The sequence below is a fragment of the Phacochoerus africanus genome, chromosome 6 (assembly GCF_016906955.1).
Source record: "Phacochoerus africanus isolate WHEZ1 chromosome 6, ROS_Pafr_v1, whole genome shotgun sequence".
Taxonomy (NCBI): domain Eukaryota; kingdom Metazoa; phylum Chordata; class Mammalia; order Artiodactyla; family Suidae; genus Phacochoerus; species Phacochoerus africanus.
In genome coordinates this window covers 88,739,009-88,761,112 of record NC_062549.1, presented here as the reverse complement: position 1 = coordinate 88,761,112, position 22,104 = coordinate 88,739,009, and the positions used below count along the sequence as shown (strand labels likewise).

The 22,104-nt window shown below is 43.0% G+C and overlaps 1 protein-coding gene across 2 annotated transcripts in view; it reads left to right on the top strand.

The window, feature by feature from the left end:
• Nucleotides 1–20,488: 20,488 nt before the first annotated feature.
• The window catches only part of LOC125129404 (carboxyl-terminal PDZ ligand of neuronal nitric oxide synthase protein-like), a 333,217-nt gene continuing 331,601 nt past the window's right edge, over nt 20,489–22,104 (top strand). For both annotated transcript variants that reach the window (XM_047784057.1, XM_047784056.1), the window contains exon 1: nt 20,489–20,836. In XM_047784057.1, coding sequence (XP_047640013.1) covers nt 20,732–20,836 — 105 coding nt within the window. In that variant the 5' untranslated portion in view covers nt 20,489–20,731. The remainder of the gene's footprint in view (nt 20,837–22,104) is intronic.

Genomic DNA, 22,104 nt, shown 5'->3' with positions numbered 1-22,104 from the left:
CCTTAGGTGGCATAGTCATTTTGATAATATTGACTCGTCCAATCCAAGAGCATGGTGTGTCTTTCCATCTATTTATGTCATCTTTGGTTTCTTTCATCAGTGTCTTATAGTTTTCAGAGTTCAGGTCTTTTGTCTCTTTAGGTAGGTTTACTCCTAGGTATTTTATTCTTTTTCGTGCAATGGTAAATGGGATTGTTTCCCTTATTTCTCTTTCTGATATTTTATTGTTAGTATATAGAAATGCTGTTGATTTCTGTGTATTAATTTTGTATACTGTGACTTTGCCAAATTCATGGATGAGCTCTAACAGTTTTCTGGTAGAGTCTTTAGGATTCTCTAGGTATAGTATCATGTCATCTGCAAATAGTGATAATTTTACTTCTTCCTTTCCCATTTGGATTCCTTTTATTTCCTTTACTTCTCTGATTGCCGTGGCTAGGACTTCCAAAACTCTGTTGAATAGTGGTGGTGAGAGTGGACATCCTTGTCTTGTTCCTGATCTCAGTGGGAATTCTTTCAGCTTTTCACCATTGAGAATGATGTTAGCTCTGGGTTTGTCATGTATGGCCTTTATTATGTTGAGATAGGTTCCCTCTATGCCCACTTTCTGAAGGATTTTTATCAGAAGTGGGTGTGGGATTTTGTCAAAGGCTTTTTCTACATCTATTGAGAGGATCATATGGTTTTTATTCTTCAGAGTGTTAATGTGGTGTATCACACTGATGGATTTGTGGATATTGAAGAACCCTTGCATCCCTGAGATAAATCCCACTATATCATGATGTACAATCCTTTTAATGTATTGTTGGACTTGATTTGCTAGTATTTTGTTGAGGATTTTTGCATTGATGTTCATCAGTGAAGTTGGCCTGTAGTTTTCTTTTTTTGTGGAGTCTTTGTCTGGTTTTGGTATCAGGGTGATGGTGGCCTCATAGAACGAGTTTGGGAGTATCCCTTCCTCTTTGGAATAGTTTCAGAAGGATAGGTGTTAGCTCTTTTCTAAATGTTTGATAGAATTTGCCCGTGAAGCCATCTGGTCCTGGACTTTTGCTTGTTGGAAGTTTTTTAATCACAGTTTCAATTTCAGTACTTGTGATTGATCCATTAGTCTTCTCTAATTCATCGTGATTTAGTCTTGGAAGATTGTACTTTTCTAAGAGGAAGATTGTACTTTTCTAAGAATTTGTCCATTTCTTCTAGGTTTTCCATTTTATTGGCATATAGTTGCATATAGTAGTCTCTTATGATCCTTCATACTTTGGTGATGTCCATTGTTCCTTCTCCTTTTTCATTTCTAATTTTATTGATTTGGGTCCTCTCTCTTTTTATCTTGATAAGTCTGGCTAAGGGTTTATCAATTTTGTTGATTTTTTCAAAGAACCAGCTTTTCGTTTCATTGATCTTTTCTATGGTTTTCTTCATTTCTACTTCATTGATTTCTACTCTGATCTTTATGATTTCTTTCCTTCTACCAACTTTAGGTCTTGTCTGTTCTTCTCTCTCTGGCTGCTTTAGATGTAAAGTTAGGTTGTTTATTTGAGCTATTTCTTGTTTCCTGAGGTAGGCTTGTATTACTATAAACTTCCCTCTTAGAACCACTTTTGCTTCATCCCATAGGTTTTGGAGTGTTGTATCTTTTGTCATTTGCCTCTAGGTATTTTTTAATTTCCTCTTTTATTTCTTTGGGGATCCACTGATTGCTTAGTAGCATGTTGTTTAGTCTCCACGTGTTTGTGTTTTTTGCAGTTTTTTCTTGTTTTTAATTTCCAATCGCATAGCATTGTGGTCGGAAAAGATGCTTGATATGATTTCAACTTTCTTAAAGTTACCAAGGTTGGATTTGTAGCCCAGGATGTGATCAATCTTAGAGAATGTTCCGTGTGCACTTAAGAAGAATATGTAGGGAGTTCCTGTCATGGCGCAGTGGTTAACGAATCCGAGTAGGAACCATGAGGTTGCGGGTTCAATCCCTGCCCTTGCTCAGTGGGTTAATGATTTGGCATTGCCGTGAGCTGTGGTGTAGGTTGCAGACGCAGCTCAGATCCCATGTTGCTGTGGCTCTGGCATAGGCCGGCGGCTACAGTTCTGATTGGACCCCTAGCCTGGGAACCTCCATATGCCACAGGAGCAGTCCCAGAAATAGCATAAAGACCAAAAAAAAAAAAAAAAAAAAGAAGAAGAATATGTATTCTGCTGCTTTTGGATGGAATGTCCTATAAATATCTATTAAGTCCATCTGGTACACTATAAATGTAATAAATTCATTGAGAAAAAAAAAAGTCCATCTGGTCTAATGCTTCATTCAGGGCCTGTGTTTCCTTATTGACTTTCTGTCTAGATGATCTGTCCATTGCTGTAAGTGGAGTGTTAAAGTCCCCCCACTATGATTGTGTTATTGTCGATTTGTCCTTTTAAGGTTGTTAGCAGTCGCCTTATATATTTTTGTGAAACGATGTTGGTGTGTAGATATTTAAAATTGTTATATCTTCTTCTTGGATTGATCCTTTGATCATTATGTAGTGACCTTCCTCGTCCCTTAAAATATTCTTCATTTTATTTATTTTTTATTTTTATTTTTTTTTGTCTTTTGTTGTTGTTATTGTTGTTTTTGTTGTTGTTGCTATTTCTTGGGCCGCTCCCGCAGCATATGGAGGTTCCCAGGCTAGGGGTCGAATCAGAGCTGCAGCCACTGACCTACGTCAGAACCACAGCAACGCAGGATCCGAGCTGCGTCTGCAACCTACACCACAGCTCACGGCAACGCCGGATCGTTAACCCACTGAGCAAGGGCAGGGACCGAACCCGCAACCTCATGGTTCCTAGTCGGATTCGTTAACCACTGCGCCACGACGGGAACTCCAAAATATTCTTCATTTTAAAGTTTATTTTGTCTGATATGAGTATTGCTACTCCAGCTTTCTTTTGATTCCCTTTTGCATGGACTATTTTCTTCCATCCTCTCACTTTCAATTTGTATGTGTCTCTAGAAGTGAAGTGAGTCTCTTGAAGACAGCAGATATATGGATCTTGTTTTTGTATCCATTCAGCCAGTCTATGTCTTTTGGTTGGGGTATTTAGTCCATTTACACTTAAGGCAATTATTGATATGTATGTTCTTATCACCATTTTATTAATTGCTTTGGATTTGTTTTTGTTGCCTTTTTTCTTCCCTTCTTCTCTTGGTCTCTCCTTTTGTGATTTGATGACTATCTTTAGTATTGTATTTGAGTTGATTTTTCTTATTTGTGTGTGTATCAATTGTAGATTTTTGGTTTGCAGTTATTCTGAAGTTTTGATATGTGTCTATATATATATGAAATTAAGTTGTTGGTCTCTTAATAGCAAATGGATACCCAGTGTCCTGCATTTGTATCCTCCTCTTCTCATGATTTCTGATTTTGGTGGCATAATTGTGCATGGATGATTTCGTATCTTTACTGTATATGCACCTTTACTGGTGAGCCTTGCATTTGTGGAATTTTTGTTTCTAGTTGTGGTCTTTTCTTTTCTGTCTAGAGAAGTCCCTTTAGTATTTGTTGTAAATCTGGTTTAGTGTTGCTGAATTCTCTTAGCTTTTGCTTATCTGTAAATCTTTTGATTTCTCCTTCAAATCTGAATGAGAGCCTTGCTGGGTAAAGTAATCTTGGTTGGAAGTTTTTTCCTTTCATCATGTTAAGTATATCATGTCACCCCCTTCTGGCCTGCAGAGTTTCTGCTGTAAAATCTGCTGATAACCTTATTGGCGCTCCCTTGTATATTATTTGTTTCTTTTCCCTAGCTGCTTTCAATATTTTATCTTTGTCTTTAGTTTTGGTCAGTTTGATTAATATGTGTCTTGGTGTTTTCCTCCTTGGGTTTATTTTATATGATACTTGTTGCGCTTCCTGGATTTGAGTGAGTAGTTCCTTCCCCATGTTAGGGAAGTTTTTGGCTATTATTTCTTTGAATATTTTTTCTGTCCCCTTCTCTCTCTCTTCTCCTTCTGACACCACTATAATACAGAAGTTGGTGCATTTAACATTGTCCCAGAGTTCTCTGAGACTCTCTTCATTTGTTTTCAATCTTTTTTCTCTTTTCTGTTGTTCATCCATAATTTCCACTAATCTCTCCTCCACTTCGCTTATTCATTCTTCTGCCTCCTGTATTCTGCTGTTGGCTGCTTTTAATGGATTTTTTCAGTTATCGTATTTTGCATCTCTTCTTGTTTAAGTTTTATATCTTGTATCTCTTTGCTCAGTGTTTCCTGTAAGTCATCCATTTTTGCCTCCAGTTTATTTCCAATGTCTTGCATCATCGTCAGCATCAACACTCTAAAGTCTTTTTCCTTGAGGCTGAGAATTTCCTGATCACTTAGCTGTTTTTCTGGGTTTTTTTCTTTCTCCCTCAGCTGATTTATAGTTCTCTGTCTTTTCATTTTTATAGGTTTTTGGTGTGGTGACCTTTTTACAGACAATAGAGTTGTAGTCTCTCTTACTTCTGTTGTCTGCCCTTGTGGCTGAAGTTGGTACAGGGGCTTGCTGTAGGCTTCCTGATGGGAAGGACTGATGCCTGCCCACTGGTAGGTGGAACTGATTCTTATCTCTCTGGTGTGTGGGGCTTTGTTTCTGGGTGAGATTAGAGGTGGCTGTGGGGGGGATGGAGGGGTGTGTGTGGGGTCTTTAGGCAGCTTGTTTACTGATGGGCAGGGCTGTGACCCCACTTGGATTGTTGTTTGGCCTGGGGCTTCTCAGTGCTGATGCATGGGGCCAGAGATTCCCAAAATGGCCACTCCAGAGAAAGGCAATGCTGCTGAATATTCCTGAGAGCTTTGCTTCCAATGTCCTTCCCCCACAACAAGCCACATTTACCCATTTTCCCAGGAGGTCCTCCAAGAATTGCAGTCAGGTTTGGCCCAGATTCCTGTGGAGACTTTGCTTTGCCCTGGGACCCAGTGCACGTGAAAGTCTGTGAGCACCTTTTAAGAATGGGGTCTCCATTTCCCCCAGTCCTGTGGAGCTTCCGTGCACAAGCCCCACTGGCCTACACTGCCAGATGCTCTAGGGGCTCTTTCTCCCAGTGCCAGATCCTCACACGTGGGAGTTTGATGTGGGGCTCAGAACTCTCACTCCTGTAGGTGAGTCTCTGCAAAACAGTTACTTTCCAGTCTGTAGGGCTTCCCACTGGGAGGTATGGGGTTGCTTATATCATGTAATCACCCCTCCTACCTCTTGATGTGGCCCCCTCTTTGTCTTCTGGAGTAGGATATCTTTTTGAAGATTTCTGGTTCATTTGGTTGAAGATTGCTCAGCATTTGGTTGTAAATTTTGTTACTTTTAGGAGCGAAGTTGAGCTCCAGTCCTTCTATTCCGCCATCTTAATCCCATCTCTGTTTCACGACCTTTAAAATAAAAACCTGGGGAGCATTAATGGCTCAGCATTAATGAACCCAACTAGTATCCATGAAGACATGGGTTCCATCCCTGGCCTCACTCAGTGGGTTAAGGATCTGGTGTTGCTGTGAGCTGTGGTGTGTGCTGCAGATGTGGCTCGGATCCTCCTGCATTGCTCTGACTGTGGGCCAGCAGCTACAGCTCCAATTCAACCCCTAGCCTGGGAACTTCCATATGCCTTGGGTGCAGCTCTAGGGGGAAAAAAAGGACAAAGAAAAAGTTGAATCCAAAGTATTCTATAAAATTGGGGTAGAGGTAGATCAGAGGGTTCATTTCTTTGCTTCCTGGCTTTGTCTGGTCAACAAAACAATTGGACACTATTCAGTTCTGCCTCTTGAGGGCACCAGAGACTGCTTTGCTGTAGAGACCTTAGCTGGAAACCAGACAGGTTCTGGGGCAGCAATTAGCTATGTGACCAGTGAAGAGACTCTGTGTTTGGCCAGCCCTGGAAGCCCTGCCATGGGTACAACCTGCAGAGTTCTGCATGGCAGGTGGAGGACAGTGGGCTCCTGGGATGATGATAGTACCCCAAAGGCTGAGTTCTAATTCAAGCTCTGCTCCCAGCTGAATGGCTTTTCAAAATCCTTTCAAAGCTGAGTTTTAGATTCCTTCTATATAAAAGGATGGAATTAAAGGAGCTGACCCAAAAAGTGTCTTCCAGATTGTTAAAATTTCTCTAAATAATAAGGAAAATGAGAAATGATAGAACAGCATAGATTCTTATTTCCTCAAATCTTTGAGAGTGTCCCTGTCCTGAGAACAGACCTCAAGCATGACCCAAACCAAGTATGACAAGACAGCTGGGATGGGGATGATGTCAGAGCTGTGAATGGCCATGGGGGAGGATGAGGCTCAGGAGATAAACCAGAGGTGGAACTGTCACAAGGCGTCCCTAATCCATGAGCCTAGCCAATGCTGGGAGCAGGATCTGGAGGAAGATTGGGTAGCTTTTTTAAGTAATACTTATTTATTGATGACTATATGGCATGTATATAAGTACACACAAAACAACAGATTACTCATAATTATTGCAACTACTTATAATAATGCATTTCTGTTAATTTATTGGTCTGTCTCTTCTCTGTCTTTTGTCCTTGCTTCAATATGCTTTTATTTATTTACAAAATTAGGAACTTAATTGCTTTTTGTAAAAAAAAATGATTTTGTTTGTTCTCAAGCATATCCCATGTCACTTACAGTCTCTCTGAAGAATGACCTTGGAAAGGCTTCATGGTATCCATCATATTATATTGACTGTCATAATTCCTTTCCCCAGGACCCCGAGTCTGGTTGTAGGATAGAATATCTTAGAGTAGGTCTTAAAAAACAATCACTGAAAGACTTTCAGGGTAGTCTTTTTGTAGCCAGCCCAAGCAGTCCAGCTGTGTGTGCAAAACCAGCTTTGAAGCACAGTATAACTGAGACCTACTTGGGAATGTTGGGTATCACTCACGAGCCTTGTTGAAACGAGGGCGGGCATCTCAATAGTATTCTGAGGCAAAGACGAGCTTTCCCTGACAATTCATTTTCACAACCGAGTTGTCTGTGATGTTTTGATTCATACCAACTCATTGGGGTAGGGAGAAGAAAGGCTTATATGCAACATTGTTCCTGAATAAATGAATGAATGAGTCAATGACTGAAAGAAAGAATGAGCCAAAGGGAAGAGTCTTGGCCATGAGGATACTGAGGGCAATTCTGATTCAGGCACAGCCCTTCAGAGTGTTAGTCTCTGGCTCTGGAGCAGAGAGACCATGATGATGGTCAAGGGGGTCTAGTCCACGGTTCCATGTAGTGCTTGTATGTAGGTTAAACTTTGTATGTAGAGTCACAAAGGACTCTAAAGAGGTTGTATGGAGAATGGGGAGAGAGTGGTCTCCTATGTTATAAATGTCTGAGGTGGAAGTAGAGACAGCCTGAGATGTTCTGAATGCTGGACAAATAACGTTATCATTCTGTGAGGGGCAGAATCAGACATTTCACTCCTGGTCTTGCAGGGGTGTCACATGGGATGCGGGTCAGTAAAGCAGGATATAAAGTGAGGAAGAAGATTGCTTAGGGTGGGCTGGAGGTGGGTGGTGGGTGGAATCCTTAGAAGCCTTTCTGAGAGGGCATTGCCCTCCCAGTATACAGAGTTCATTACTTTCCCTGAGAAGCTGTAATGAATGCAATAACAAAGTCTTTGGTCTTGGCTTTGCAGAAGTGCCTCTTTCCAGAAGCCCCCTCCCATCAAAGGAGCAATGGACAGATAAGTTTACAGCAGAGTGGCATATGGGAGTCAAGAACTGAAGAGAAGGAATGCACAGAAGGTGTGGGATAGGTGTGGAGGGCTTGCCTTCTAGGTCTGACCTCTGCTTATCTGATGTTGGAAAAACCCCATAACCTCCCGAACTCATCCTTAATTTTCTTATCTGCACAATGGGAACCATACACACTGCTCTCAGAATGTTCTCATGAAGATTAGGTAAGAGAATAAAGAAAAGCTTTGCAAACTGTGATGCATGATATGACAAACTATTTTTATCTGAAAGATGGGGTGTGTGTGTGTGTATGTATCCAAAGAACCAGGGTTACTCCTAGTCTAGCTTGGCAGGTTTTTAGAACCCCCTGCAGGCTTTCCAGGACTGCAATTCTATAGGTGACTGAAGGTGATAGCAAATTAAGTTTTGAATGGGCTCAAGAGCATTCTGCAGGTGGCATGAGCCTCTGCATTGTCACCTTGCAGGTTGACAATGGTCTGCAGAAATCACATTTTATAGTAGATTGTGAGGGGGTCTGGGGCTACCTGCAGACCTTCTTCTAGTTTTCTACATAGGAGACCTACTTCTATTTGGCCATAGTAATCTACAACTTACTTGACAACTAGCAGTGGTGAATAGGAAATTGTATTGATTTGTAGCCCACTAGGCCATGAATGCCTCTCAAGAAATCTCACATCCTGAGGTCGTAGACTCAGGTAATATAGACACACACAGATTTGGACACAGGTCCTGGGGGCCAGACAATGCAACATGTTCCCCAAATGTGTATCTGAAAGTCTGGTTGGAACCTCTTGACTCAATGTACCACCAGTGCCACTATGGTATGCATGTGATAATAACAATAAGTATTAATTGAGCATTTACAATGTGCTCAAAACTCGAAGTACTTTACATGCATGACCTCATTGTTCTATTTACTTTGTATTGTGGGAAAATATACATAAGATTTAATATATCAGGCATTTTTAAGGGTGCAATTCAATGGCTTTAAGTACATTTACAATGGGCAACCATACCACTACCCCTCTCCAGAACTTTTTTTGTCTTTTGCCTTTTTAGAGCTGCTCTACAAAGACATATGGAGGGTTCCAGGATAGGGGTTGAATCAAAGCTATAGGATCCAAGCTGTGTCTGTGACCTACACCACAGCTCACGGCAATGCCAGATCCTTAACCCACTGAGCAGGGCCAGGGATGGAACCCTCATCCTCATGGATACAAATTGGGTTCGTTAACCACTGGGCCATGAAGGGAACTCCCAGAATTTTTTTTGTCATTGTACCCAAACGGAAACTCTTCATCCATTAAACTACAACTCCTCATTACCTCCCTCCTCCCAGGCCCTGGCAATATCTATTCTACTTTCTATCTCTATGATCTTGTCTATTCTAGGTATCTTATATAAACAGAATCATACAATGTTTGTCCTTTTGTGACTGGCTTATTTCACTTAGTGTAATTCTTCAAAGTTTATCCACATTGTAGTGTGTGTCAGAATTTCATTCCTTTTTATAAGCCAAATAATATCCCATTGTATATATATATGACATTTTGTTTATCCATTCATCTGTTGATGGAAATCTGGGTTGTTTTCACCTTTAGGGTCTTGTGACTAATACTGTTTAAAGCTTTAAATTTTTTTATTTTTATTTTTATTTTAAAAAATTTTTACTGCCTCACCTGTGGCATCTGGATGTTCCCGGCCTAGTGCAATCGGAGCTGCAGCTGGGGCCTATACCACAGTAATGGCAACACTGGATCCCAGCTCCATCTGCGACCTATGCCTCAGCTCATGGTGATGCTGGATCCTTAACCCACTGAGAGAGGCCAGGGATGGAACCCACATCCTCATAGAGACAATGTTGAGTCCTTAACTTGCTGAGTGAGCCGCAATGGGAACTCCCTGCTTAAAGCTTTTTTAATAGAAAATTCCAAACATATTCAAAAGCAGATCCCAAAATGTAATAAATCACCATGTACAACAATTATCAACTCATGGCCCATCTTGTTTCATCTATATCTGTATCTAATTCTTCATCTCATATTTTTTGAAGAATATCTCAAACATCCTAAATGCCACTATTGTTTTCATTTTATAGATGGAAAGTCACAGTGAGTTTAGCTATCTTATCAAGGTTACAGAGCTCCTAAGTGATGGGGCCAGGATTTAGACTCAGGCAGTGTGACAGCTGAGCCCATACTCATACATCTGCTACATCTGCATGTGTGTTCACATGTATACACAAACACATCAGGTCAACTGTGGGCAAGCTGGAAAAGTACATTTGGAAAAATCTGCCTCTTCTGATACCCCCCTCCCCGCCAAACACTTGGATGCTGCCTTGAATTTGGTACAGATAATCACAAGCTTGAAATCTTAGGTTTTGGTTACAAGTAAAGGCAGTGATCCCCAATCTCCAGAATTGTTGTGAGGATTAAATGAGATAAAGTCAGTGAAAGCACCAGGCACCTCCTAGCATGTGGCAGGAGATCATTAAGTGTGCTTTCCCCTCCTTTCCCGGTGGGGGGGGGAGGGGGTGCAGGGGGCAGGCCTTCCTCCCCTCCAAAGAAGCAAACCTCCAGAAAACGTGTTCCATTCAAGCCTGACTCTCAGAGGTCGATGTGTAATCGCCGCTGGGGGATTTGTGTTGTGAAATAAAGGATTTTATCCGTTGGCCTTGTGGTGTGGGCTGTGGGTGAGTGCAGAACAGAAGTGGTGCAATTCCTTCTTACCCCTGAGATCATGTATGTGTGTGCGTGTGTGTGTATGTGTGTGTGTGTGTGTGTGCACGCCCGTGTGTGGGCACAAGTGCGTAAGTCAGGCCTAGAGATAAGTTCAGGCTTAATTCTCTGTCCAGAGCATTACACTGCTTTCCTTTCTATAAAAAATTGTGTCTCTGAAATAAGCAACTACTTTTTCTATCTCCTTTTCCTCTTATTGGCTAAAACCGGAGGAAAAGCCCTTTGTTGGGACCCTTGTTATTTTCTGGGCCAAGGATGCAAAACCACAGGATGGAGGTCTGAGCTCAGATGGGTCTTGGCAAGTCCTGTTTGACCCCTTATAAATTTCTGTGGCCAGGCCCCCTGAGTTAATTTGGGAAGGTCCTGCAGAGCTCAGCAGGCAATTGAGCAGGACTCACTGGCTGACCACAAAGAAGCCTCAGGTAACCTCAAAATGATCTGCAGAGGAAGCTTGGGAAGGGGGCACTGCAGCCTCTAGTGTATTAAGTGATGGTTACCAAGGGTCTGACTGGCTGTTTCCTCTGCCTGGAATGCCCTTTTCTGATCTTGCCTGTGGAAGGAATATAATCCTTTAATGCCAAGCTCAAATACTGCCTCCCCAGGAAGCTTCCTCCTACGCCACCTCCTACCTTCCACTACCATGCATCCCCGGCTACCATACAGTGATTTCTCTCACTCTGAACCGTTATGGCATTGCTTTTGTACCCTTTGAGGCACTTTTGTGGCTTTATTCTGTACTATCTGAATACCAATATTTCTTCTTCTTTTTTTTTTTGTCTTTTTAGGGCTGCATCTATGGCTTATAGAAGTTCCTAGGCTAGGGGTGGAATCGGAGCTACAGCTGCCAACCTACGCCACAGCCACAGCAATGCCACATCTGAGCCATGCCTGCGACATACACCACAGCTCACAGCAACACCGGATCCTTAACCTACTGAGCGGGGCCAGGGAGTGAACCCACATCCTCATGGATACTAGTTAGGTTTGTTACCGCTGAGCCACAATACCAGTCTTAACTCCTTGATAGATCAAAGTAAATTTTTCAAGCGTAGGAATCGTTTTATCTATTTCTTTATACTGTTCAGAGCTCTCCATAGGGCACAGTCAGCAACCAACGAATATCTGTTGAATAAATGATGTACCTCATGACGATGCACATAGTAGACACTCAGCACACGTGCACTGAATGTAGTAAGATCCATCTCCTATGGCTGGGAAATGTTTAATAAGAGTCTTTTTACCCTCTCCTTGATGTTTAGATGGAAACCAGTTCCACACAACCTTTTGAGTTCTAAAATCTGTCAAAAGTTCCATGGAGGAGTTCCTGTCATGGCGCAGTGGTGAACAAATCCGACTAGGAACTATGAGGTTTCAGGTTCGATCACTGGCCTTGCTCAGTGGGTTAAGGATCCGGCATTGCCGTGAGCTGTGGTGCAGGTCACAGATGCGTCTCGGATCTGGCGCTGCTATGGCTCTGGCATAGGCCGGCGGCTACAGCTCTGATTAGACCCCTAGCCTGGGAATCTCCATATGCCATGGGAGTGGCCCTAGAAAAGGCAAAAAGACCAAAAAAAAAAAAAATCCATGGAAATAACAATAAAAACTGTCCTGAGGTAGCATATGAGATGATTTCAAGGTGTCTCAAATATTCTAATATTTCAAGATGTGTCATTTTCTTTGTCTGTTTAATATTCTAACTGGTCTCCAGCAGAACTTGAAGTGTCACAATGTAGAGCACAAATGTGATGATTTAAGACCAACTCAATTAGAACATCTGGTTAATCAGAACTTTATGCTCATTGGCAGAATGATCACTGATATTTGCAGCAATGACCCTGCAATTCCACGATAAGCCCAAATACCTTATTTAAAGAAACATCTTCAGAAACAAGCTTTTTAAAAACAATTTAAACCATTTAAAGTATACAGTTCAGTGGTATTAAGCTCATTCATATTGTGCACCCATTACTGCTCTACATCTCCAGAACTTTTTCATCATTTCAAAAAGGAACTCAATATCCACTAAACTATCACTCCCCATTCTCCCCTCCCCTCAGTCCCCAGTAACCTCTATTGTACTTTCTGCCTCCATGAATTTGCCTATTCTATGCACCCCATGTAATGAAATCATATACTGTTTGTCCTTTTGTGATTGGCTTACCGAGCATTATATATTCAAGGTTCACTCATATTGTAGCAGGCATCAGAATCTTATTCTTTTTAAGGCTGACTAATATTTCCATTGTATGCATATACTCCATTTTGTTTATCCACTCATCTGTTGATGAATGTTTGAGTTGTTTGCACCTTTGGCTATTGTGAATATTGCTGCTATGAACACAGGTGTAAAAAATCTGTTCAGAAGTATGTTTTTTAATCATAGACTTATTCTCATTGGTTAACCCTATATCTAATCTGATGTATACCATGAATCAGAAAACTGGACTAATTAGAGTTCTGCATTCCAATGGGCTTGGTAAGGACCTTTCTTGGTATACGTGGTGGTAGGACATAGACCGTGTTAGGGAAGGATGCCTCTTCTTAAGTATGGACTCGGGCCACAAGGAGGCAGATGACTGCGCCATGGCAGCACATTAGTAATGTGGCCATCGCATTGGTCCAGGCGGTCAGATTTGCATTAACAAATACCACCCCACCCTCACTCCAACCCTGTCACTGTTCTAGCTGTTAGATTGTGCTGCTTTTCCAAAAAGGTACAAACTTGAGGAACATTTGTTCTGAATTAAGCTTGGCTGCAGTTAAAGTGTTATCATGTATATGGAGCTCGAATTACAGAGGCTGCCTTTGGCCAGTGAATGGCCCAGGCTGCTGCTCAGAGAGGTGGAAAATTCTGAGGCCCCTCCAGCACTGTTTCAGGAAAAATGCTTTGAGTGGTGTGGAGAGGGGCCAGCTGGTGATGTCAAGGGATTTATAAAAGAGATTACAGGACCTTTTAAGGGAATGAGGCAGTTGCTAATGATGGAAAACTGCTAAAGCTAGATCTGGATAAGGCCTGAACATTTAATTTGTTAGTTATCCTGAAATGCTTGTAATTTTTTTTAAAAAAACATACTGTGCCACTCCCTTCATGTGCAGTTCTAAAGACAACATTCGCGAGTAGAGAGAAGAACCTGTTATGCTAATCAAAGTATGGGGTAATTGAAACTAAGCTCTTACACATAAACCCCCAAGTGGGCAATCCAGAACCTGGGAAGGAAAATTAAATGCCCAAATACACCTGGGTGCGCTGCACTTCTGTATTTTCTGTCTTCCTTATTTTTTTTTAAAATACACTAGTGGGGGTCTTGTGGAAACTTTATTTTTTAAGTGGCTACAAAGCTGCTTAAAAGTTTTATACCTCCAAAGAGAGATGTGAAAATAAAATATTTACTTATATTGCATTTCCAAGTATTTCCGTAGTCTTTTCACAACCCTCGTGTCATCTTAAGAACGTGGCTTTTACAAAAAGGAACCAAGATTTGGTTGAGCAGACAAGCTCCAACTTCAACAGCTGGGGTTACTTGGTATTTTAAATAGATAACAAATGAAAATCGTCCCAGATTTAGGAATAGAGATCTAAGTTTAGAAGGATAAAAGTGAAGGTCCTAAAATCAATCTCCAGCAGAGCAGCTGAACTAAAGAAAATTCTCTTTGCTGTTGTGGAGCCCTAAAACAAACACATGAACAAAGAAACAAATAAACCAAACGAAACTAATGGCCCACATAAATAATACTCAAGTTGTCAGCCAATGAGAAGGCCCAAAGCTAATGTGGAGTAGAAGCAAGAATTAAAAACTAGCATCTGGAAGTGAGCAACATTGGAGGTACTTTGGGACCCATGTTCCTGAAGCATAATTGGTTGCAGCTTTATCTGTTTTCATCAACCTTTATTTGTGGGTACAGGAGAACAGCACAAGGACTATCTGGTCAACTCTCCATATGCTCTTATAATATGGAAAATCCAATCATCTGCTTTAGTGCCATTTTTCAATTGTAGCTTAAATAAAAGGCACAGGAAACATATGTTGTTTTCTTTTGGGGGGGGAGGGGGAAGAGGGTAATCTTTCTGAATTAGCACCATGGGTCATATCCCAGTTCAAACATTTCCCACGGAGTATAGTCATCTCAGCATCATGTTGGAGGCTTCCCCTTGCTGCCTCCAGATCTGCTATTAGTCTTATCACCCCTGTGTTCCAGTAGAAACTCACCATCCTGTAAGCTTATCTCCTCACTGTGCCCTGAAGATACTGCAGATTGATGTCCCTACAGACCCTGCTTCCACATCTTCTGCTCTCCTCTTGCTCTGTTCTTTTTTTAACAATCCTTTCCATTTTTCAAGCCAGACTCAAGCCTCACCTCCTTCTTAAAGTCTTTCCTGACCATGCTGGTCCCAGGGAATTTTCTCCCTCCTATTCCCACCATGACACTGAGAAACGGTCCTTCTCATTTTCCTTCAATCATACATAGATGACCTTCTGCACTTAAAAGTGTCTGTCGCATTAACGGTATATACATCTCTTATAACCCCTGCTTCCCCTGGGAAGCTATTACAGCAAGAATATATTTGTTAAATATGATTTTATGGCTCTTGACCAAAAGGCTTTTGGACCAAAAGCTGTTGAATCAATAAACATTTCTCACCTGAATTATTAAGCAGGGCCAAGAAACACAGCTATTAACTTTACCTTGAAAAAATGATCTTTTGAATTAGAGGCAGGGACTGGCCACACCATTGAAGAGAGATTCTTGATGAATCTACATGAAAAAGGGAAACCCAACCTTCAACTTAAAATTCTTCTGATCTTGCTCCTTTCTCTAGGTCTCTTAATTCCCCAGGTGTTCCAGGAGAACGAAGGCTGTCCTGCAGCCATAACCTTCGATGTTACTTGTTTCATGACTTTCTGGTCCAGGGATGTGCGGGCAAAGTGCTAGGGAGGGAAAGATCTCCAGCCACTGCTTCCCACTCAACCTGCCCTCCTTTCCCTCTAATTTTGCCTGCACTGGTGAGCTGTTCAGGAAAGCACCCAAAAGGCACTGACATCGGGAAGTCAATTAGAAAGAGTATTCAATTTATAAAAATTTAACATGCATAATTTGGTAGAAAGAAAGGCTGTGCTTTAAAACAGAAATAAATGACTCAGTAGGAAAGGTGGCTTGACCTTGGGGGGGGGGGGGTAAGGTTTTGTTTTTTGTTTTTTTAGGGCCGCACCTGTGGCATATGAATGTTCCCAGGCTGGGGGTAGAATCAAACCTACAGTTGCTGCCCTAAACCACAGCCACAGCAACATGGGATCTGAGCCACGTCTGTGACCTACACCATAGCGCACAGCCTTACCAGCTCCTTAACCCACTGAGTGAGGCCAGGGGTCGAACCTGAGTCCTTATGGATACTAGTGGTGTTCATTAACTCTGAGCCACTACAGGAACTCCTGACGGGGTAAGTTTTAATTAAGGGGGAAAAATAGGTAGGTCAACATCAGAATATGTGATACCATTTAGAATAATTTTTTTTTATGGGGCAAATATCCCAAGTTATTGCTTACCTAATAAAAAGTCATATATAATAAGCCAAATTTGGACTAGAGACTATTAGAGACTACTTGCTAATATTCAATAGAGGATGTTTTTTGGGGGTGGCAGAGAAATCACTTGATATTTTCCTGCTACCTTTTAGAATGGGCTAATGATTTCTAAATCTATGCTTAGGGAGACAGTGTCAGGTAAAAATGGCACCATTCAATATAAGCGGAGCTTTTGGGGGCTAAGCATTAGCTAATGGAAAGAAATCATTACATGTTGTTAATATTTAATATTATTATTTATACAAAGCTTTTGTGAATTCTGTGTGAGTAACTGAGAGTACTGAGCAAGGTGACATACTCTTCACTTTTTGTTGGCCATACTCACAAAAGGATTCCTAGCACTTATTACTCTATGACCTCCTCAAACTGCTTCCTTCACTCAGCCTTGATTTCCTCATTTGTAAAATGGGATACTGATAGTACCTACCTCCAAAGGGCAAGTGAGACAATGCACAGGGAGTGCTTAGCAGAGAAAAGCAGGTATTTTACGGTCAAAAGCAAATTCATTTTCTTAGTTCCAAATATGTGTTAAAAATAAGGAGTTCCCGTCGTGGCGCAGTGGTTAGTAAATCCGGCTAGGAACCATGAGGTTGCAGGTTTGATCCCTGGCCTTGCTCAGTGGATTGAGGATCTGGCGCTGCCATGAGCTGTGGTGTAGGTTGCAGATGAAGCATGGATCCCATGTTGCTGTGGCTCCGATTCGACCCCTAGCCTGGGAACTTCCATATGCCAAGGGAAGCAGCCCTAGAAAAGGCAAAAAGACAAATAAAATAAAATAAATTAAAAAAAATAAGGTTTGCTGTCTATTTTTTTATTTTATTTTTTTGCTTTTCTGTTTAGGGCTGCACAAGTGGCATATGGAAGTTCCCAGGCTATGGATCAAATAGGAGCTATAGCTGCCAGCCTATGCCACAGCCACAGCAATGCAGGATCTGAGCTGCCTCTGCAATGTACCCAACAGCTCATGGCGACGTCAGATTCTTAACCCACTGAGCGAGGCCAGGGATCGAACCTGCAACCACATGGTTCCTGGTCGGATTCATTTCTGCTGCGCCATGACGGGAACTCCTGTCAATTTATTTTTTAACCCATATTCATGTGATGAAAAGATTACTGAGTTAGCAACGACTAGGCAAATTAACCTCTCTGGGTTAATTCTTTTGGCTTCATGAAGGAGCTGGATTAGAAAATCTCTGAGTAATTTCCAGTTCTAAAGTTCTGTTACTTTTTTTCCAATTCATTTTTAAACAAAATTTTAATAAAATTTAACACAGGAAGTGTTGTATGCTTAAGCAATTTGTTTTAATTAAATGTACTTCATATTAAAATTGTATTATGTAGTGGTTAAAATACAAAAAGATATGGAAAATGATACATGTACCTACTATTCACTTTAAGAAATAAAACTTAAAAAATGCTGTGGGTAAAATTCAATTATATTTAAAGGTGAGAAAACAAGATTGAAATCACTGCTAAAAAAAAAAAGGAAATTACTTTGGATGCCCATTGTTTCTGTAAGAAGGGTGTTTTTGTGCCTGTGTGGCTCTGACGTTATATTAGGTGGAGGCCAAAGCAGAGGACAGACCTCTGCTTTTTGGAACATTTCACCTAACTGAAATGAATATAGCTTAGCAACAAAATACACCTAAATAAAACATGGACCCTGCATTTGATATGCATGTCATTTGCAGTAAGAAGACTTTCATGGCAATTTAGGCTGATAGAAACACTTTTTGACAAAGAATTGGATTCAAATTCTTGCTTCTTTCTAAGTGTGTGACCTAGGGTGAGTTATGTAACCCTCTCTGTCTCAATATCTTCATAAAAGGGGTCTAACCTTAGGGTTGTTGTGAATACAACACAAGATAATACAGTTAGGCTCAAGGATATGCCTGACACAGAGAAAGCTCAATGAATATTAGCTATTATTATTAATAATTCTATTAATGATTATTGGATGTCTACTGTGTAGTAGTGTGTATACTAGACCCTGAAGTATCTTTGGGGCTTCAGCTTTTTGCATCTGGTCTACAAGGAATGTGTTACAGAGTTAGACATGAAATTCTGGTAAATTTAGCAGTCCAGTGGGACTCAAGTTAATCTAGAAAAAAGGCCATTTGGAGTTTGGAAGACTTTTTAAATTCAGGAGGGAATATGAGATGGAAATAAAGTAGTTACTTAAGGTCTTGCCTTTAAGTTGTTGAGTTCCTGTGCCAGGTTTTAGAGAATGCATTATGATGCATATTAAAATCATGGTGACATTCAAAGAGTCAAACATGCCTGATTAGACTTTCATGTCCTGTATTTATAAAAAGGTTAGGGGGTGTATTTCCTCAGAGAAAATTATTTTTGGCTCTTACTAATATTTATGAATGTAATAAAGTCTATACAGCATAATGCATGTGATTAACTTGGTTTAGTCATCAGCTTGTGTTTATACAAGGAGATATCCCAGAAGATGCTACATCTTGACCAGTAATTTCAGCAGACAGGGAGTAGGTAATACATAGGAAAGGGCAATTGTACTCTAGCACTATGGGACAAAATGAGAAATAGGATTATGGTAATAATGCATACTCTTATACATACTTCAAATTGAAATGGTATAGGAAGACACGCTTTTGCGAATTTTTTTTTGTCTTTTTCTAGGGCCCCACCAGCGGCACACAGAGGTTCCCAGGCTAGGGGTCTAATTGGAGCTGTAGCCGCTGGCCTACGCCAGAGCCACAGCAACACGGGATCCAAGCCGCATCTGCGACCTACACCACAGTTCACAGGCAACACCAGATCCTTGACCCACTGAGCTAGGCCAGGGATCGAACCTGCAACCTTATGGTTCCTAGTTAGGTTCATTAACCACTGAGCCACGATGGGAATTCCTGCAAGTGATTTCACTGTGGTGCTTTATGGTGGTTCCAAGCCTTGACTATACAATAAGCAGTCATTTGATTTTCAAGCTTGCCTTTGTGGACGTGTTCACAAGGCATTAAAAGCGGGTTTAAGTTGATGAATTCAACAGAGGAGCTGACCATCTGGTCTCAGTGATCTCAGGTTGGGCTGGCTTTGGCATTGGCTTATTTGGTTACTTTTGATGACTCTAGGGTAATATAAAGCCATGTAGAACGTAGTTATGCACCTCTACCTGTGGGGTTTGACAGATACTAAATAATTGGTTACTAATTACTCCTATGGGCCCTTCCTTTGCACATTTTTGCATGGCAAAAAACTCTTGATGTAACAGAGAAATGAATGAGCTTCTTCTTAACCACATCCAAACTGAACTCAAGCACTTACTAAGGTAGGAAGAATAACATAAATTAGAAATATCTTGTATGAAGTTCCCATGGCTCAGCGGAAATGAATCTGACTAGCATCTATGAGGACGCAGATTCAATCCCTGGCCTCGCTCAGGGGGTTAAGGATCAGGTGTTGCCATGAGCTGTGGTGTAGGTCACAGATGCACTCGGATCTGCCATTGCTAGGGCTGTGAGGTAGGCTACAGCTCCAATTCAGTCCCTAGCCTGGGTACCTCCAGATGCCGAGGGTGTGGCCCTAAAAAGACCAAAAACAAACAAACAAAAAAACGCCCCAAAACCTTGTAAGTTCATTTTGTCCATACCCAGGTATAGGCTGTCTAAGAAAATAAAAAGGTGTAGATTCTTCCTTCTCTAATACCCCTTTTGGCCTACTCCATTTCCACAGGGCTTATGGCTTCTAACTATTAAAACTATCCCCAAAGGCATCCCCAACCCTCCCAATACACAACTCACAAATCACTACTCAAAAGAACACAAAACACCTGCGATAGTCCCCCATTTGGTTACAGTCTTCATTCTCCAGAGAACGGGAACTCTCAGAATTAATAATCTAAATGTATTTGGGCCAGGACTTGGGCCTTCCAGGTAGAACGCAAAAACAAAACAACAAACACAGCCCCTCCCCCCTCCCCAAACAAAAACAAACCTCCAACCCAAAGGCTCCACTACTGCTAACTATTAGTAGTCTGGCTCAGAATCAAACTGTAAAAAACAAAAACAAGACTGTGCCCGGGTTCCTGAGACCCCGGCTGGGTAGGGCCAGGGCGAAGTTCTCGGGGTCGGGCCGCAGGACACAACCAGGACTGGGCGCGGCGCTCCCAGGGACTTTCACCTGCTCCGCGGGCAGCGCGGGGGCGGACCCGGCGACAGGCGGGGCCTGGGCGCCCCGCGGGAGGAGCCGGCCCGGGCCCGCCCCGCAGGAGGAGCCGCTCGCCGGCGGCTGATCCGGCGTCTCCGTGACAGGCACCCTGCTCCGCCGCCGCCGCCGCCACCGCCGTCGCCTTTTCTTCCTCGTCCCGGGCTGCCCGCGCCACTGCTCCCAGGCCGGCGCCGCGCCCAGTCCCACCGCGGGCCGCGCGCCCACCGCTCCCCTCCCCCGGCCGGGGCGCCGCGCACGCCCGCCCCCGCCGCCGCCCCCGCCACCCTCCTTGCCGGCAGGAATTGCGCGGCCACAGCGCCGCTCGCGTCGCCCGCACCCGCGCCGCCCGGCCCTAGGCGTTGATCGGAGTCCCGGCTTCCACCGTCGCCGCGCGGCCAGGGCGCACTCCGCCCCGCGACCCTCCGCTTGCGCCCCCTCCACGAGCCGCCGCGCTCCGCTCCCATCTCCCCTCCCCGGGGTCCTACCAGCCCCTTCCTGCCACCGCCGCCGCCTCTGGAGGAGCCGGTCCACCGAGGGTCACCATGCCCAGCAAAACCAAGTACAACCTTGTGGACGATGGGCACGACCTGCGGATCCCCTTGCACAACGAGGACGCCTTCCAACACGGCATCTGCTTCGAGGCCAAGGTGAGGGGGCCCTGGAGAGGGGACTGCCCCGGAGAGGGCATGTCTGAGTGAATGGGATGCGCAGAGCTGGTGGGTTAGGCTGATTTGAGGGCCTTTCTGTTAGGGAGGGTGACTGCCCCTTCCCAGTATAGAATTCTCCGGGCTTCTGCCCAGAACTGCTAAAGAGCCACTGCAAAGTTTGAGCGGTATTGCTTCACCCCTTCTCCCACCTGCAGACTCCCCCATCCTTACCCGCCCAGGACTGATTGAGTTACTTCCCATATCCCTCCTTCTGAGGAGGAAAAACCAGTGGGTGTGCGCAGCCCGGCCGTGGTTCTTTAGAATCGGTTTAGGGAAGCTCTGATGTTATTTAATCATTGGGATCCTGTGAGAGAGGTGCTTTCAGGAAAGTCTTTTAAAGGGGAAATACCTGCCTCCTGATTGAGGAAAATAATACAGGGTGGTTTTTGTTTTTAGATTCCAGGTAACCTGGGCCAGGTGTCAGAACCACTTCCTAAATGCCTTATTTGCCAAGACTCCTTTGCGAGTGCCAGGCATTGAAGGGGGGAGGTGTGGTGAAAGCTGCCCATTTGCTAGTTTTGTGGCATAAAGTTAAGTTCAGCAACTAGTAGGGAACAGCTGCTGGAGAATTTATCAGGGGTGACTGGAATTTTCAGCTCAGAGCCCCAGGTCTGTCCTGGGGAGAGAGGGGGCGGGGTGGAAGCCTCTGTACTGGACCTTCAGGTGTGAATAAGGCTGGCCCCCTGTGATGCCCTTCCCGAGTGAGGAGTTCTGGTTTCTGAGATTACAGCTGGGGCTCCCACTGCCCATCACATGGGAAGAGTGCTTCTGCTCTTCCTTCATGCTGCTTGATGCCCTCCCCCCAAGACTCAGGCACCTACTGTGTGCCTGCTATTGATAAGTGACGGTAAATAGTGCACCTCCAGTAGGTTGTGTCTTGCTGGTTTTGATATGGAGACAATTTTCTCTTCATTCCTTTTTTTCTCCTTCATGACTTTGTAGATGCAGGGTGTTTGCATCTCAGGCAGGGATTACTCCATCAGGTGGCAATTTCCTTCAGTTCATGAAACATCTTTTCTAGTGTTTGATATGAGCCCAGTATGGTCGGTTATCTTTTAGTTTTTTCCTTTTCATGGAGATGTGTGAATTGGTGAATCTTACCTTTTTAAAAATAACCTTTCCTCAATCATATTTGCTGGAGCTGAGAGGACACCCTCTGTTCCCCGAGACATCAAACCCTGCAGTGGAATGCAGAGCTGAATTTCTGG